The sequence below is a fragment of the Telopea speciosissima genome, chromosome 4 (assembly GCF_018873765.1).
Source record: "Telopea speciosissima isolate NSW1024214 ecotype Mountain lineage chromosome 4, Tspe_v1, whole genome shotgun sequence".
NCBI classification, from domain to species: Eukaryota; Viridiplantae; Streptophyta; class Magnoliopsida; order Proteales; family Proteaceae; genus Telopea; species Telopea speciosissima.
In genome coordinates, this window is record NC_057919.1 from 18550212 (window position 1) to 18566290 (window position 16079).

General features: G+C 38.4%; 1 protein-coding gene across 1 annotated transcript; it reads left to right on the forward strand.

Annotated features, from left to right (window-relative positions):
* Window positions 1-5895: 5895 nt before the first annotated feature.
* Window positions 5896-14835, forward strand: LOC122659925 (protein TIC 22, chloroplastic). The gene is made up of 8 exons (XM_043855084.1): window positions 5896-6359; window positions 6499-6561; window positions 7653-7727; window positions 8643-8693; window positions 13417-13476; window positions 13583-13654; window positions 14095-14130; window positions 14215-14835. The coding sequence occupies exons 1-8, from the start codon at window positions 5961-5963 to the stop codon at window positions 14305-14307; spliced, it is 849 nt and encodes a 282-aa protein (XP_043711019.1). The 5' UTR covers window positions 5896-5960; the 3' UTR covers window positions 14308-14835.
* The last annotated feature ends 1244 nt before the right edge of the window (window positions 14836-16079 follow it).

Below are 16079 nucleotides of genomic sequence, written 5' to 3' on the forward strand. Positions count from 1 at the left end.
GCTACTCACATGAGGAGTAGTGGGGATAGATCCCAACCCTCCATGGGCTATGGGACTCACGCCCCATGGAGGGTTCAGATTGGTCCCCACCGTCCCCAAGTGGGGAACAGATCTGGACTCCAAATTTCTACCAAAAAAACCACAAATAAAATGATAAAAGTTGTGCACAACGTTAGTTCAAGAATGAAATTGCACACCAGTGATGTGAGGGGCTGATATGTCATATATGTCTTTTCCTTTATTGTCAAATTGCAAAGGAGTTCTCTCATTCACCTGAAACTATACTCCATCAATGAAGGGAACCTTGTAAATTAGAAAATTTTTTATCAATGTGCTTTATTTATGTTTTTTTTTTGGATCAAGGTTTCTTCCACCCACGATGAGTGGGATCTCATTCACCGTGGGACAGGAAAGGGGGGGAAAGGCATCAAGAGGGTATTTTACGAACATACTAAAACCTTGAAGGAGTTTGTGAATCCTAGGATGATGGGTCATGGGTGGACGAAGAGGAAAAAAATTTGTTGCTACACTTGTAGCAGGAATGAGGCTGGCAACCAAGGAAATGGAATAATTCACTTCTCCTTTGGATTCATAAATACACTCTTAGGTTTTAGTATTTTCTAAACTACCCTTTAAGATCCCATCTCCTTGGCTGCCAGCCTTGTAGCTGGAACTTTATCCTTTTGTTTTTATCATTTTTTCCTTCTTTTTCTTAATTAAATTAACAAATATCAATGAGACGTTAAGATTTACCTATTATAGTAAAGTCTCAATGTTTATTGAATCCAAAATTCAAAAAATCAAGGGAAAATTTCTTAGATCCACTAGATAAGAACGAAAATTATAAAATAAATAGGCTTCAAATTAGTTTTACATCCCCTACTTACCATTTCAAAAAGATTTACTTAATCCACAAAGTTGGTTAGTACTCTTGTCATGCAAGGAAAAAATAAAAACAAACTTTCAAAATTGCCCCAACCTCATTTATCGAAAATAAAAAACTGTTTTAAAATGTTTGCAAAGTGTCTCTTCACGTTTCACCCAATGATTTTTGTAAAGGTATTCTAAAAAATAGTAATATAATAATTGAAATTAAGCTTTCTTTCTTTCTTTTTTTTTTTTTTTTTGGATAAAAATTAAGCTTTCCTTTTAGGATGAAGTTTCCATCTACCCATAGAGGACAGTTCACCTACCATCGTAGGGTTCACAAACCCCTCCTAGGGTTTTAATATGTTCCAAAATACCCTTCCGATACCCTTTTCCGCTTGCAGTGAATTGGGATCACATTAACCATCGTATAGAGACATTGACCATCACATGCCCTTTGGACTTGACGTTAGATTTTTTTTATTTTTTTTTATGATCTCGAATTTTGGTATTCCGTTTTCTTTGTTTTTAATTTCATTCCCTTTGGACTATGACGCTATAAAATATGTTTTCATCTTTTTTGGGTAATACCGTAATAGGTATTACCACTATAAATTTTAAAATCCTCCATCACCATAATACCATAATAGGTATTACTACTTCTCATAATCTTCTCATCCCACTTTATCACAATCCTTTCCTATTTTTGTGGACTTCACGGTTGTTTTCTTCAATGCAGTTTAAACAGTTTTTTACTTTTCGATAAATGAGGTTAGGGTAATTTCGGAAGTTTGCTTTTATTTTGGATGAGTAATATCTGACTTTAAGGATTAAGTAAATCTTTTCAAAATGAAAAGTAGTGGATGTAAAATAAATTTAAAACCTACTTATCTTGTAATTTTCGTTTTTATCTAGTAAATCTACGAAATTATCCCAAAACTCAAACCCTTTTTTTTTTTTTTTTTTGTAAAACTATGGATCTCATATTAATGAGTGGAAAAGTTTTTCTAAGTGACACAAGTTACACAACTGGAAGGATCGAGCTCATTTGTGGCTTGAGGTTGAGCGACCATCATGTTGCACTCAACTCCTAGCCTGCCACTTGGATTTCATGTTGATCCAATGGTTGTTAGACGAGCTCAATTTAAAATTCAAAATTGCCGCTTAAAATTCAAAAATGCTAGGCCGCCGAGGACTTCGTCTACCAACCATTGGATCAGCATGGAATCCACATGGCGGTCTAGGAGTTGAGTACAGCATGATGGCCGCTCAACCCCAGGCTGCAGACAAGCTCAATCCCAACTGGAAAGGAGGTTTCCTAGGCACGTAGCCTAAGTAGATGCAATGTGGGAGGAGCCCAAAATTTATACCCAAAAGATCCCTTATTCACATAAAATAAAATAGAGAAGAATGTTTTCGGTTTTCCTCCACCCATAGTGATGGTTCACCCATCATTTAGGTAAGAGTGTCAAAACCTAAAAGAACCGGTCAAATTGGTCTCGCCCGATTGAGCCCAATCCAAACAAAACCGAGACCTTATTGGTTTGCGGGTTGAAACACCATTAGTTTTGGTTTGGTTCAAGCTAAACCGACAAGCCACCGATGGGACTGAACCCAAACCCGAACACTGAAACCGACCCCAAACCCTACCTAATTCCTACCCAATACAGTCTATACCTAGTTTTCAAACCGAAACGATATAGATTGAACCGACATCACAAACCAAACCAAACCTGAGTCCAAACTGAACCAAAATCGAAAATTCCTTATTGGTTCGGTTTCGATTTCCTTAAAACTCACACCACAACGGAAAAAACCGAACCGCCCAATTGACCCCCTTAGGCTGCGTTTGGTAATGGTCGGAACGGCGTTCTTTGCCGTTCTTCCGTTCTTTGAGAACACAAAAACATGAAAATCGTGTTTGGTTTTCCGGTTCGTTTTATTGGTCTTTCAGAACGAACTAGAGGGAAATTTCATCTAAAGAACGAGAATGACAAAGTCAAGTGAAAAATCGAGCAAATACCCGTGATTTCCCATTGTTTTGAGGAGGCATCCTTGCGATCTGGAGGGGAAGAGAAGGAGCAGAGGAGGAGACCTCTACATGCAACTCATTCTCTCATCTCTCTCTCGCTCTCTGTCTCGCTCTGTGTCTCTCTGGCTCTCTCTCTCTCTCCCTCTCTCTCTCTCTCGTAGTCTCTGCAACTCTCTCTCTCTCTCTCTCTCTCTCTCTCTCTGTTCCTTGATTCACATATTTTTTCTTCAAATCCTTTGAAACCCTTCACAATTTCTTCCTCATCAAAGACGATTTCAATTACAGTTTTTTATTTGAAATTGCATAGCTTAATCTCAGGGTGTCCATTCTCCGTTACAGGGGTTCGGAGGAGAGGGAAGGGAGGGAACCCTAGCAATCCAGTATTGGAAGTTGGTTATCCATTACTGTCATTGTTCGAACCCTAATTTTATGTGATTCTCTCGTGCACTTCAAGCTTCTGTTGTCTGATGATAAACTCATGTCGGAAGCTCAAGAAACCCTAGCAATCCAATATCGGAAGAGCTCAGCCTCCTTCACCTGCTTATCTCATTTTTCTCAATTCATTTTTGCATTTTTACGATGCTGGGATTAGAAGCCTGGTTTAGGGATTTGATTGCGTCGGAAGTTCCAGTATCCAGTTCTGTTTTCTTTGTTCTCTTTAAGGTCTTTGCTTGAAACCTTCTCCCCTCCCTTGATTTTTGAATGCTGAAAACCCTTTCCCCTCCCTGATTCTTGAATGCGAAATGTCAAAAGCAAAGTTCTTCTTGATTGCATTCGTTTGCAGCTTTTGCTTGTATGTCATCCCTGGCTACCTCTTCCCTACATTGACAAGCATCTCATGGGTTTGCTGGGCATTCAAAAACTCCGTCACAACACAATAGATTGGTTCAGGCATGAAGGGTCTTGATATAGCAGGCTTTAACCTTGGACTGGTCCGTTGTGGCTTCCTTCCTCTTCAGTGCCAAGAAGTTCCCTACATTCTCATCCCAGTTGTTCATATCTAATTTGTTAACTATCAATGGCTAATATTTGTACCAAACATCATTTTCGTTCTGAACACGTTCTTGAGACCGTTATCAAACGGTCATTTTCGGTCACAGAACGCTATTCCAGGCCAGAAATGCCAAAGAACGTTTCTAGTCAAGAATGAGCGTTCTTTGTTCAGACTGTTACCACACGCAGCCTTAATCTTACCTAAGGTTCACAAACCCCTGGGTTTTAGTATTTTTTCCAAAACACCCTCGTGATGTCCCTCCGAGGAGGGAGACTCATTCCTAAAATAAAATGAGAAATTTATACATACCACCCCTGAGGTTTGACTAAAGGATATTTTCACCCCCCAGTTTTGGAAAATTCTGCGTACCCCCCTGAGGTTTGCAAACGGTAACAAATAAGCCCATTCCGTCAGTTTATGACTAACACTGTTAAAAATTAGACTTGAACTGACAGAATTGCCCTTACAAGAAAAGAAAAAACACCTGCAACTCATCTTCATCAATCGATTTTGGGGAAGATGAGTTGCAGGCTATAGATAGAAGGTCTGTCCATTAGAACAGCAAGCCCAGCTTTATCTTGATAAGGAAGCAACTTCAACCAGGGAGTTAGGTTCTCAGTAAAAACAACCTCCCGTGGTAGAGCACCATATCTAAGGGTACTCGAGAATGGTCGAAAGCTCCAATGTGGAGAAGCATAAGCAGTAGATGATTCCAAGCCCAAAAGCAAATACATCTTCCATTTTCGAAACCCCATCACCGACCCTCTCTCAAAACCCATCTCTGCTAAAACCGCCATCATCTCCACTAACCCCTATTTCTCCTTTCATCCCTATTCTTTTCTCTTTATTTTTTTATCATTTTCATTCTAAAAACCCTCATCCCACCGTCACCGATTCTCCTCTCCATTACTTTTCACTTCTAATCTAACCCACATCCTTGTCTAAACAAAACCCCAATCTGAATTCAACCATGACCACACCCATCCTCAACTAATTTATCATTTCTGATCCCATCATGTCTTTGATTTCCTTTTCCATTTTCCCTCCCAATAACCATCGGATCCCTATTTCTTTTCTTTTATTCCCATTTTTCCAAACCCAACACAGAATCAGAATCCATTGGCTGCCATCATTTTTTTCAAGCTCTTTGGAATCCATTGTCGACTGTGGTGCAAAGAAATGTGGAGCAAAAAAAATAGAAGAAGATTAGGAAACCCGGGCGGAGAAGAAGGAGATGGGGAGGAAATTGTGCAGACATAGAAGTTAATCGAAGCACAGAAGAGACCCGAGAAGGTGTGGGTCAGATTTTTCCAGGTTGAATCGACCTGATCTTGGGGACATCGAAGACAGCCCACAACTCAACTCTGGGAGGTGTTGCATTTGCGCTCGATACAAGATCAAATCCACCCCCATCGTTCGTAGTTCCAACGACCTTGCGTGAATGACAACTCCAGCTCACGAATCCAAAAGTTTTTAACCTTATCAAAACAGCATAAAATCCCATTAGTTATTACTCTTTGAACTTAAACTGCAGTTCTGAAGACGGTAACAATTAACAGACCCTAGATTCTGAACAGAAATAAAGCTGATCGTAGAGTTAAAAGCAAAGCTGATTGTAGAGTTAAAAGCAAAAGCTAGAAACACAGATACAAATGGGTTAAAACCTAAAGCAAATGGAAGACGGAAAGGAAAGAGAGTGAATCAGGATCGGTTCCATGGTGTTCCCTACAAGGATACCTGCAACTTATCTTCCCCAAATCGATTGGGGAAGATGAGTTGCAGGTGTTTTTTTTTATTTTTTATTCTTCTTGTAAGGGCAATTCCGTCAGTTCAAGCCTAATTTTTAACAATGTTAGTCATAAACTGACGGAATGGGCTTGTTACCGTTTGCAAACCTCAGGGGCGTATGCAGAATTTTTCAAAACTGGGGCTGAAAATATCATTTCGTCAAACCTTAGGGGTGGTATGTGTAAATTTCCCAAATAAAATTTACTCTAGTCTCCGTATTGTACGTATCATAAACCAAACTAAGTCGACTACGGGAAGTTTTCAGTCTCACTTTCAGCGATGGAAACTCCGAAATCGACACCACAGGCCACTCATCCACTGCTCTCAGTTTCCGCATTTATCCATAAGAACTGGCTGCAATTCGCCTCTGAAATAACGACTCGGATTGATGAAGGTAAACGTTTCGTCGGTAATGTGGTCACCAATTTGCCGCAGCGCAGACGTGATCGCCTGGTGCCTTCTCTCTTTGCCTCGGTGACGCATGAAATGTGGCAGCCAAAGCATGCCTTCGATATTGCTCTAAACACCGACTACATCGCCAAGACGCTCTCAGGAACCTCTGTGTATACCGTCAGTAATTCTAAGAACGAGTTCGTTCTTATTTCTGATCCCAATAGCCTCAAATCCCTCGGTCTCCTTTGTTTTCGTCAAGAGGACGCCGAATCGCTTCTCGCCCAAGTTAGTTTCTTTCATCCCTTCCTACTCTTTATCTCTTTCTCTTTCTCTTTTAGGTTTGGTGTTTTCGGTTTGTGGTTCTGGTTCTGTTTTAAACTTATGTAATTTGGTTGATGCATCTTATGGTTGTGGTGATTTTCAGGTTCAATTGCGACAACCTGTTTTAGGAAGAGGTGCTCGGGTTGTCCCTATCACCCTTGATCAGGTATCTTGTATTTTTTCTTTCGTGGGGTTACCCCCTTACCATGTTTAGTGTATTTGATTTATCTAGTATTTGGGAAGAAGTTTTGTGCTTTGTCTCAAATCCAGTGGCGTTTCATTTTGGTTTCTGTTTGCTCACGAAATTTATTGGTAATTCATCCAATTCCAAAGTTCGGTTGAATCGTGAATAATCTGTATCATGAAAAGGGAAAGTTTTTAAATTTTGTTTCTTTTTTCATATCAACAAAGGAAAATGCTTTAAAATTTGTGCTAGAAGTAAGTCACTCGAATGGATAGAAACTGAGGTTTATTGATTTTTTAGTGGGTACGTAACTGAACGAGAAATTTTTTTACCTGTCCAATTTGTAGTCTCTACCAGAACACTTGTACAGCACTTACTAGAAATTACTTGGTAGATGAAATAGGACATTCAGTTTGAAATATAGATGCTTATGCTCTTGAAGAATATTCCAACTATGATGACAGTGAATTAATTTATGGAGGTTATTATCATGGTCCTGAGGTTGGTAGTGAACTGAAATGTTATTACTATATTACTTTTTTGGGGAGAAGAGAGACAATGTGGAGAAAGATGTAAAAGGAAAAGAATCTTTGGCAATTATACATGAAACTATTTGGTGATCCATAATCAGTTCCTTAAGTAAGCTTAAAAATGCTAATTATCACCCTTAAAAAAGTAAAAAGAAATGAAGGCTTAAAATTGTGGAGTCTCAGGCACAACATCACCCTCCATTTTGAACTAAATCCTCGATCCTGATTGAATTGAATGTTCAGGATGGGTTATCTTCTCATCAGGAGCGGATCAATCAGTGTAATATTTCAAAGTCTTCACTAGATGCGGTCAATAGATTTAATGTTGACATTAAAGTAATGCAAAGTAAGAACTTATAGGACAACTGTGGCTGGAAATTGGGAAAAACATAAGCTGTACTTCTCATTTGTTGTTATTGAAAGTGAAGAATATTGTTATGTTACTCTTTTTCTAGTATAATCATTCAGTTTTTCGCATATATATGACATTTTAAACTTACGTGCTTGATTACAGATTCTTTTTTTTTTTAATAAATATTGCAGGTCTATATGTTGAAGGTTGAAGGAATTGCATTCCGATTTTTGCCTGATCCTGCTCAAATAAGGAATGCTTTAGAGGTTAGATATCTACACATACTATAGTGATCAATTTTACCTCTCGTATATGGCATAACACAATCTGCAATGCAACCAGACTGCATAGTTAGATAACGGAAATAATATCCAAGGATCAAACTGATCAATATTGTCAAAATACTCACCAAAGATTGTATCACAATGTTGCACTGCAAGGGCCATGGCTTTTTGTTTTTGTTTTTTCTATAGGGGTTTGTGCCCATTACTTCTACATTCACATACCATAAACTGTAGACTTGTATTGTTCCAAGTCCTTGCCTTTTAACTTAGCTGATAGTAGAAATTTTACATTCAAAACGACATAGTTTTCGTGCTAAATGTTTTATTTTCAGATGCCAAAGGAAAAAGGGGGGCGGGGAACAATGAATGCATATACTTACTTCCTTGGGAATTGGATGTAATTGTTATGAAAGAAGTGTCCGTGGACCTGTACACATTGGCAGATCCATAATATCCAACTCCTGTATTAAACCCATGTAATGCAACCAAACCAATGTAACATATGCAGCTAACACGACCAAACCTATCTGACATAGGATTGGTTTCGAAACAAGGGTTCCATCCGGTGACTTTCCTGGTTTTGTTATTTATAGAGGGATCCACTGGTAAGATTTGAGATGGAATATCTGGGATTCATGAACCAGGCATAGGTTGTATCACAAATCACGACAATTTAACTGAATTGCTTTGGTATTCGGAAAGCACAACTATAGCATCACATTCTAGTTGGAATTACCATGATACTCTAATTTGCATGGCTTTATCAGTTGTTATCTCTGTATTTTTCTCACTTCAGTTCCATGAAATTTAGATATATAATTGGTTCTGGACTTTTACTAGGCTATGTATTGCTTGGTTACATTTAGAGGGATAACTCATAATGTTCCTGATTTCTAGTTAAAAGCTTCAGATCTCAGGAGTGGGTTTGATGGAGTTCCTGTTTTTCAGGTATGTTTCTGTTTAGATGTGATTCATGGTGTATCATTGGAGTTCTTTTGGTTTGGTGTGATTCACGTTGTGGAGCATTGTTGTATGTTTGTTAGGATTATGTTGGTGGCTACTTGGAGTTGCTGATTGTGAATTAGTCTGGTTTACTAGTTCAAACTGTGTTCTGACTTGTGTGCAAGTGCTATTCTCTCTAGGGGATTGATAAGAATGCTTTGTGATTATTTTGGTGTTTTTGTTTTTTGGGTACTGCACACCCATGTAGAACAGTTTTCAGATGGAATGCGTGGATATTTGAAGGGGGTGTTATGTGTACGTTTGTTTAATTGTGAGATTGTATGAACAAAGAGAGATGTTGTTAGTGTTTGTTTTTCAGGATTTATTATATCTTTGTGCAAAAAGATTTGTAATTGATACTCTTTTTCTGTGCTTCATCCCCTTGGTAAGATTATGCTTGATTTTAGGTTCTAATGAGTGCAATAATTATGTCTATTGGTGTAAATTGTTACTATTGAAAGTAAGGGTCCATCTTTTATTTAAATTCAATTTTGTAAGGTCATGTATCTTTAGTATATTACCTTTTCATTTTAGCTATAGCTTGTAATATTTGTTTGCGTTGGTTTTTCATAATAAGAATTTCTGTTATAAAGAATTACCCTGCTTCCTATGTTTCTGTGTTTACTGTCCCCCATTCCTTTGTTTATGGGGAAAACAAATGTAACAAGGGTTGTTGATACTTTGTCATCCTTACCAACTCAAGTTCCCGTGCCATGCTGCATAATGGACAGATGATGGTAGGTCCATAAAGGACCTATTACCCGTCTCACATGTCAAATTGCAACCTAAAACAGGCATGGAAATGGTAAAAAGAAAGTTTAAAGTTTCAAAAAGATTACAATAATGCCATTTCACTGTAATCCAGTGGCATCTGTAATTTTTGGTCACTTTAAACCTACTTGGAAGCCTTTTCCACTAGTTGTTTTCGGCTGAAAATTAATAGTGAAATATGCGTGTAGTCCTCTATAAAATGGACCCACCCTCTTTGCAATATGAAGTATGAACTGGTGATGAAGAAACATCACCAACTAATGTGGCCCATAACACCCCCTTGTTTTACTTGTTATTTTTTTGTTGCCTTGGTTTTTCAAATTTAATGGTCATCTATTTTAGGAACTAGAAAGGAAAGTTTTGGGCTGTTGGAAATCTGTACCCTTTTTTTTTGGTGAAAAGCATTGGAAATGTGTACTTTCAAAGTGAGTTGGCCTGGTCTTGCTTATAGGAGATGGTTTAAAGATATTTGTTGTGGGATTTCTTTTCAAGACTTTGTGTCGGCTTAGTTTTTTATGCGATGGGTGAATAAAAGAAAGAATATTGTTTTCTAATATCTTTAATTCTAGAAATGGGTGTATCTAATGAATCTTGATGGTAATGTTGGATATTTATTCGGGTAATAAGATAGCTGTCTTAGGTCCCATCCGCAAGGTTTAATATGATCCAAATAATCCACCATTTGATTTTGTTTTTCCTCAACTGAATTTGGGATTTTTTTTTTAATTGGTGAAATTTTGGGAATAAATTGTTTATTTGGTTTATACGTTAGTGCTGAGAATGGTCGAAGGTGTCTATTAGCCATGTTATAACTGTAACATCCTCGACAATCTCCTCTTATTCAGAAAAATCCAACAAGCTATAGATAGTTTCTCAACTTATATTAGTGGAAATAGTAATGGGACCATTTGTTCCCCATGCTTGTGCACTTGGAGTCTGTGGAGGGAGGATTAACTATAGGGTCAAAAAAGCAGAACGCAATTTAATGGTGGAAAATGATATGGTGAATGTTCTACATAGCAGAGTATATCTAAGAAACCGAATCAGAGAGGGGTTTTATTTTGTGTGTGTGTGTGTGTGTGTGTTTTTTTATTTTTTTTGGGGGGGGGGGGGGGATACTCTAAAATTTAAGAAGATGAGTGCCCCTGTTACTTAAATAACGGCAGACATCTATTGTATCATCTTTGAATTGTCAGGGAAAGAAGTTTGAATGAGCTGTTCATACGAGGGGGGATGGCAATTATGTATTTTGTGATCCCAACCAGATTAAGGTTTTCGATTTGGTAAACCTCTGGTATTACTTGTTTAGTGATGTTTTCCATGCTTGTAGTTTATTTATAAATTTTAGCTACATCTATATGGAACTCTGTTGGTGCCATGAGTTGCCCTGTACAAGTGCAGAAAGGAGGTTTGGGTACATCAAGTTCAGGTTGGTAGCTGACTTTTCATACAAAAGGAGGTGAAAAAATAGGAAGGAACCTTATACCCAAACCTTACAGTGTGAATCGTGGAAATCATCTATTTCAACCTTTTGCTTGGGCACACTCGAAGTGACATACCACTCTGTAACTTGGATCATTGATAAATGAGTGAGGACTTCTCAAGTCCCCTCAGAGTTACATGCAGGATTGGTGCTTGGTTGCAGTAAAAATAGGCTAGGGTTCTTACACCATGGATGACTTAGTGGAAAGAAGCTGTCCAAGAAAGTATGGTCTTGCTTAGCATCCTGGAATGTAAGAGCCTTGAAGCATGGAGCTGATAAATGCAATGAGAAGGGAAATAAAAATGCATATAAGAGACCAGGTAGAAAGAGGGGGGTGGGGGTGGAGGGGAAATGCTAAGAAGATCGGCACATAGTTGTCACGGCAACTAAGCGACCCAAAGGCGTTGGAGGGATGCCGGCTTGACAAGGCGCTTGTCTAGGTGTCACCTAAGTGCCCTAGGCGTGCAGTATTTGTATATGTAATATGGCAATAATAATTTTATGTATTTATGTTTATATGCAACATTGAAGCCATATCAATGCAATATGATATAAGTGTTGGTGTATACATTGACGCTGCCCTTCCCTAAAAGTTCGAGCTTTTAGGTGAAATGGTAGCGAACATGGTAGCAGAGCAGAGAGGTCGAGTGTTCAACTCCTGGGATGTGCATCGGAAGAGATTTCCCAAAATTTCTTCTCCCGCAGTGACGTGCGAAGGAAATGCCGCATGAGCTCCACGTGCAAGGACCATGGGGTCACGTGCAAGGACCATGGGATCTTGGCCTGCACGTGTGGGGCAGTGTTGGTGTTCCCTAACAGTTCGAGCTTTTAGGGGAAATGGTAGCGAATAATAATTATGTTAGTAATGGCTTAATATGAGAAAACCAACATATAATAAACCAAACATAGGATATAATATACTCATATTAAAAGAACAAAAAAAAGAAGCAATAAACATAAATCAACGTAAACTCGTGAAGTGTCAACAGTGTGTGTTATCCCTTGGAACCAAGAAAGAGCCTGGACTCCTAGGAAACAAAGCAATAAACATAAATCAACGTAAACTTGTGAAGTGTCAAAAAGGCGTGCTATCGCCTTGGATCCAAGAAAGAGCCTGGACTCCTAGGTGACATCTTGATAACTATGGATTGGTAGCTACAAATGTCGGTACATAGGGTAAGGCAGTAATAAAAATGAGGTGGTATAATAGTAGATGGAGATTTGAAGATTAAAGTTGATGATCTTAAGAGGGATAGTATGATAGATCATAGATTAAACTAATATTAGGTAACGAGATTAGTGTGGATGGAAACACTAATGGACAGTTTTGGTAATTTTGGATGGGGAGGGAGGAGGGGAAATGTGTTCCAAGATATAGATGTAATTGATGCTATGGTTGATGGAGCTGTAACTGTCGGCAGAACCTTGTGGGGAGATGACTGAGTTTCAAATTGCAGTTGGCTCAAAACGTTCAGCATTGAGCACTGTGCTTTTTGCATTTATCATAATTTAATTGCCTAGTCATATACATGATGCAGATGATTTAGTGTTGGTGCAGGGACTAAAGAAGAAGAGTCATGTACAACTAGTGAACATTGATCATCAAGAGGTATATTTGACTGTTTTCATTGTCTTGGTTTAATCTAAAATGAGAAATGAGGAAATGAAAAGGATGGTGCTCATGGAATCAGAGGAGGGTGTATGAAAGTGGAATAGAGCTTTTGGAGTGTTGTTTGATTGGCATATATCATTAAAGCTAACGGTAAAACTTGTAAGTATGCCATACCAGAGCTGAATGATAGGAACCAAAGAAACACATGCAAAAGTTGAAATGAGGATATTGAGATAGATGAATGATAAGACTGCGAAGTATAGATTTAGAAATGAATATCTTCGAGGAACTTACAAGTTGTACGATAAGTTATAAGTTCAGAAAAGTTTAATTGAGTTGGTTCTGAGGTGGAATGAAAACCTTTTACTGCATCCGTAAGAAGTGTATAGCGCATATTTTAGGTGGTAAAGAGTTTATAGTGCATATTATATGTGGTAAAAGGATGTGGAGGTCAAGGATGACTTAGGTTGAATTGATGAGAAAAGACATTAGCATTGGTGAGTTTATGGCAAATGTGGCCATAGAGTGGAATTGCATAAGAAATTTTTTGTAGCCAATCTCCAGTAATGCTACTCATTTGAATAGAGTCTAACAACAGTTAGTAGGGCTGTGGTCACTTACTATCCCTAGGAGCATTAAATTGAAATGCGGACCAGTTATTTCATCTCTCTCTGTCATCTACATCTGATCCTCAAAGTTTTTTGCTTCATAGCTGTATTTTATTTTATTTGGATTCATATTTGTTTGTCCTAGGTTTGTAATCCTCTTAGTGATGCAGTCTAATCAGTTTTTTGTATCACCAGTCTGACCTCTTGGTTGTGAAGAAGAGGAACAGGCGTTACTGCCCAATATACTTCCAAAAGGTTTGATAGCTGGTTGACTTCCTAGATATTGTTCTGTTGCTAAGACTGCAGCATACTGTAAGATCCCACGATAGATTTTACAAGAGGTTGTTTCTTGCTTACACAGGAAGACATAGAACGAGAACTGTCAAAGGTCTCAAGGGCATCAAGGGGATCCAGTGTCTCTCAACACATTATGGTATGACTGTTGATGCTCAATCAATTCATTTATAATACTCAAATTTTCTGCACTTCTTAGGTAATTGGCTTTCATTAAGTTGTAGAACATGTTTGGAGACAATCTATTGGGTAGTTATATATGTGACCATGTTAGTCCTGGTAGTTTTGTAATGGTCTAAAAATGCTCTCAAGGTCAAGATCTTTTTGTAGTTAACATCCCTAGAGCATATTACCAAAATAAACCTTACAAGGGGGACTGGTACCCAATAAATGGTGGTATTTGATCTTAGTAGTTGGACAATAATATCTAATGAAGCATGAGCAAATTTATCTAGACAGTGAAGGTTAGATTGTTCCCACCCCCACCCCCTCTCCCTATCTCCAAAGTCCAAACAGACACATTTAACAATTTTTCAAGTTTAGGAGTGGACTTATCATGTGCATTACTTCTTTCTGCAGGTTGGAAGTTTGGAAGATGTTCTGAAAAAGATGGAGGTAAGATGTATCTGATCGGTTTATTGTTTATATGTATTCATTCAGGTCTGGGGTTGTAAAATAGGTATATCTTGTTTAATGCAGTTAAATGATAAGGGTTCTGGCTGGGAAGATCTTATATTCATCCCACCTGGTAAAAGCTACTCCCAACACTTTCAGGAAGTTGTAGCAGCATGATACATTGGAGACCAAGCTTCTATGATTATTGGAAAGGTCAAAAAAGTGTTACTGCAGTTTGCCGGCTTTGAAAGCAGGTCAGCTATGAAGACAACTGAATATAACAATAGAATCTCTCTCTCTATGTGATACACATTAACCTGAGGCTTTATCCTCTGTCAAGCAAATGGTTTCTTGACATTCAGATCATTGACTGGAATATTGAATAGATTCTGCAAAAAGATACCCTGCTACCCTTCGATCTGCTACAAGGTCAGTAAATTTCAGCCTGTGACCCGCCCTTAGAAGGCCCGTTTCATACCTTCTAAAGTGGGTTTGTTGTATGATGAGTGTATCATTGAGTATTAATTTCAGTGTCTTCGATCAATTGCTCTAGATTGAACCTTTTTTTGCCGTTAAGAAGTGAATCAAGAGGTTTCTTCACTGATACGCAGTACAATCAGTAACTGCCTTATTATTTAGAGGTCTGCTCTCTTTTTGTTTTCCATACAATTCTCTATATGATATTCATCTTATTGTCCTTCCCAATCTTGTGAGTTGTGACCAGTACATGGTTCCTACCCTTTCGAAGTAATTTCTAGAAAATATTTCATCTTGTAATCTTGTAATTTTGTAACTTTTTTATTGACTATTCAATTTCATTTACAACTTTAATCTTTGGATCCGTGAGTACTGAGCCAAACTTCCCTTTCTTTTGTGGGGAGGCTAAAAGAAAAGTTTGGCGATCACATACTTAAGAAAGAGCTGTTCATGTTCTTTTGAATCAGTGGTGCTTCAAGGCATAAAGGGATGGGTCAATAGTGTTTGGTAATGAGAGAATTCAGAGTGAGCGTTAATTGCAAAATGGGTCAAGTGGGTTGTTAATTTGAATATAGGGGAATACCAAATCACTTGCCCTTGTTTTAGCTGGTAAGCCTTTTTTCTTAGGGTTTGGGAAAAAAATATGAAAAGAGTAACCTTAATGGGTAGGATCATTGGAGAAGACTGTTACAATAACACACACACACACAAAAAAAAAACAATCCACCTCTACAACCAATGATCGAAAAACTCGTTGTATCAGTTTGTGAAGGAGCAGGATTTAATTTATTTTTTCCTTAACTGATGATTATTCACAAAAAGTAAATAAATAAATAAGGTAGAGGCCCTTTTTTTAGCAAGAAATTATGATAGTGCCAAGTTATACAACCCTTTTTATTTGGAAAGCTTCCGAGGGTGAACCAAGCGCATGAGGCTGCTGCCACTGTGCGGTCTGAGAAGGGTCATGTTGTACTTAGGCACGTAGTCTTACCCTCTCGCTTTGCGAAGAAGCTGTTTTTTTACTCGAACCCGTGACTACTAGGTCACAATGGAGAACCGGAATTGATTGGCAAAACAGAATTTGTGTAAACAACCCCACTTTGCTGTGATAAGTTTGAGTTATGTGAACTTCATAAAAATAGGACCGAGTTTCCCTCCAACCACGGTGAATGGTATCACGATCACCGGGTACATACAAAAAGCCTAGGGGGTTTATGAACCTTAGGATGGTGGGTGAACCGTCCTCTATGGGTGGAGGAAAACTTCGTCCTCCCTCTCTGGACCCCTTATGTAAAATATCAGATCAATAAACTTTCTCCTACAAATGAAGATATGCCAAATTTTAAGATTTTTTTTTGGGGGGGGGGGGGGTGGGGGGAGGGGGGATAGTGGCCGGTGGGGATTGACTATAATTTTTGGGAGAATGTTCTCTGTGCCGCGGTGCAGCCTGCCTCCAGACACATGGGCAGCCT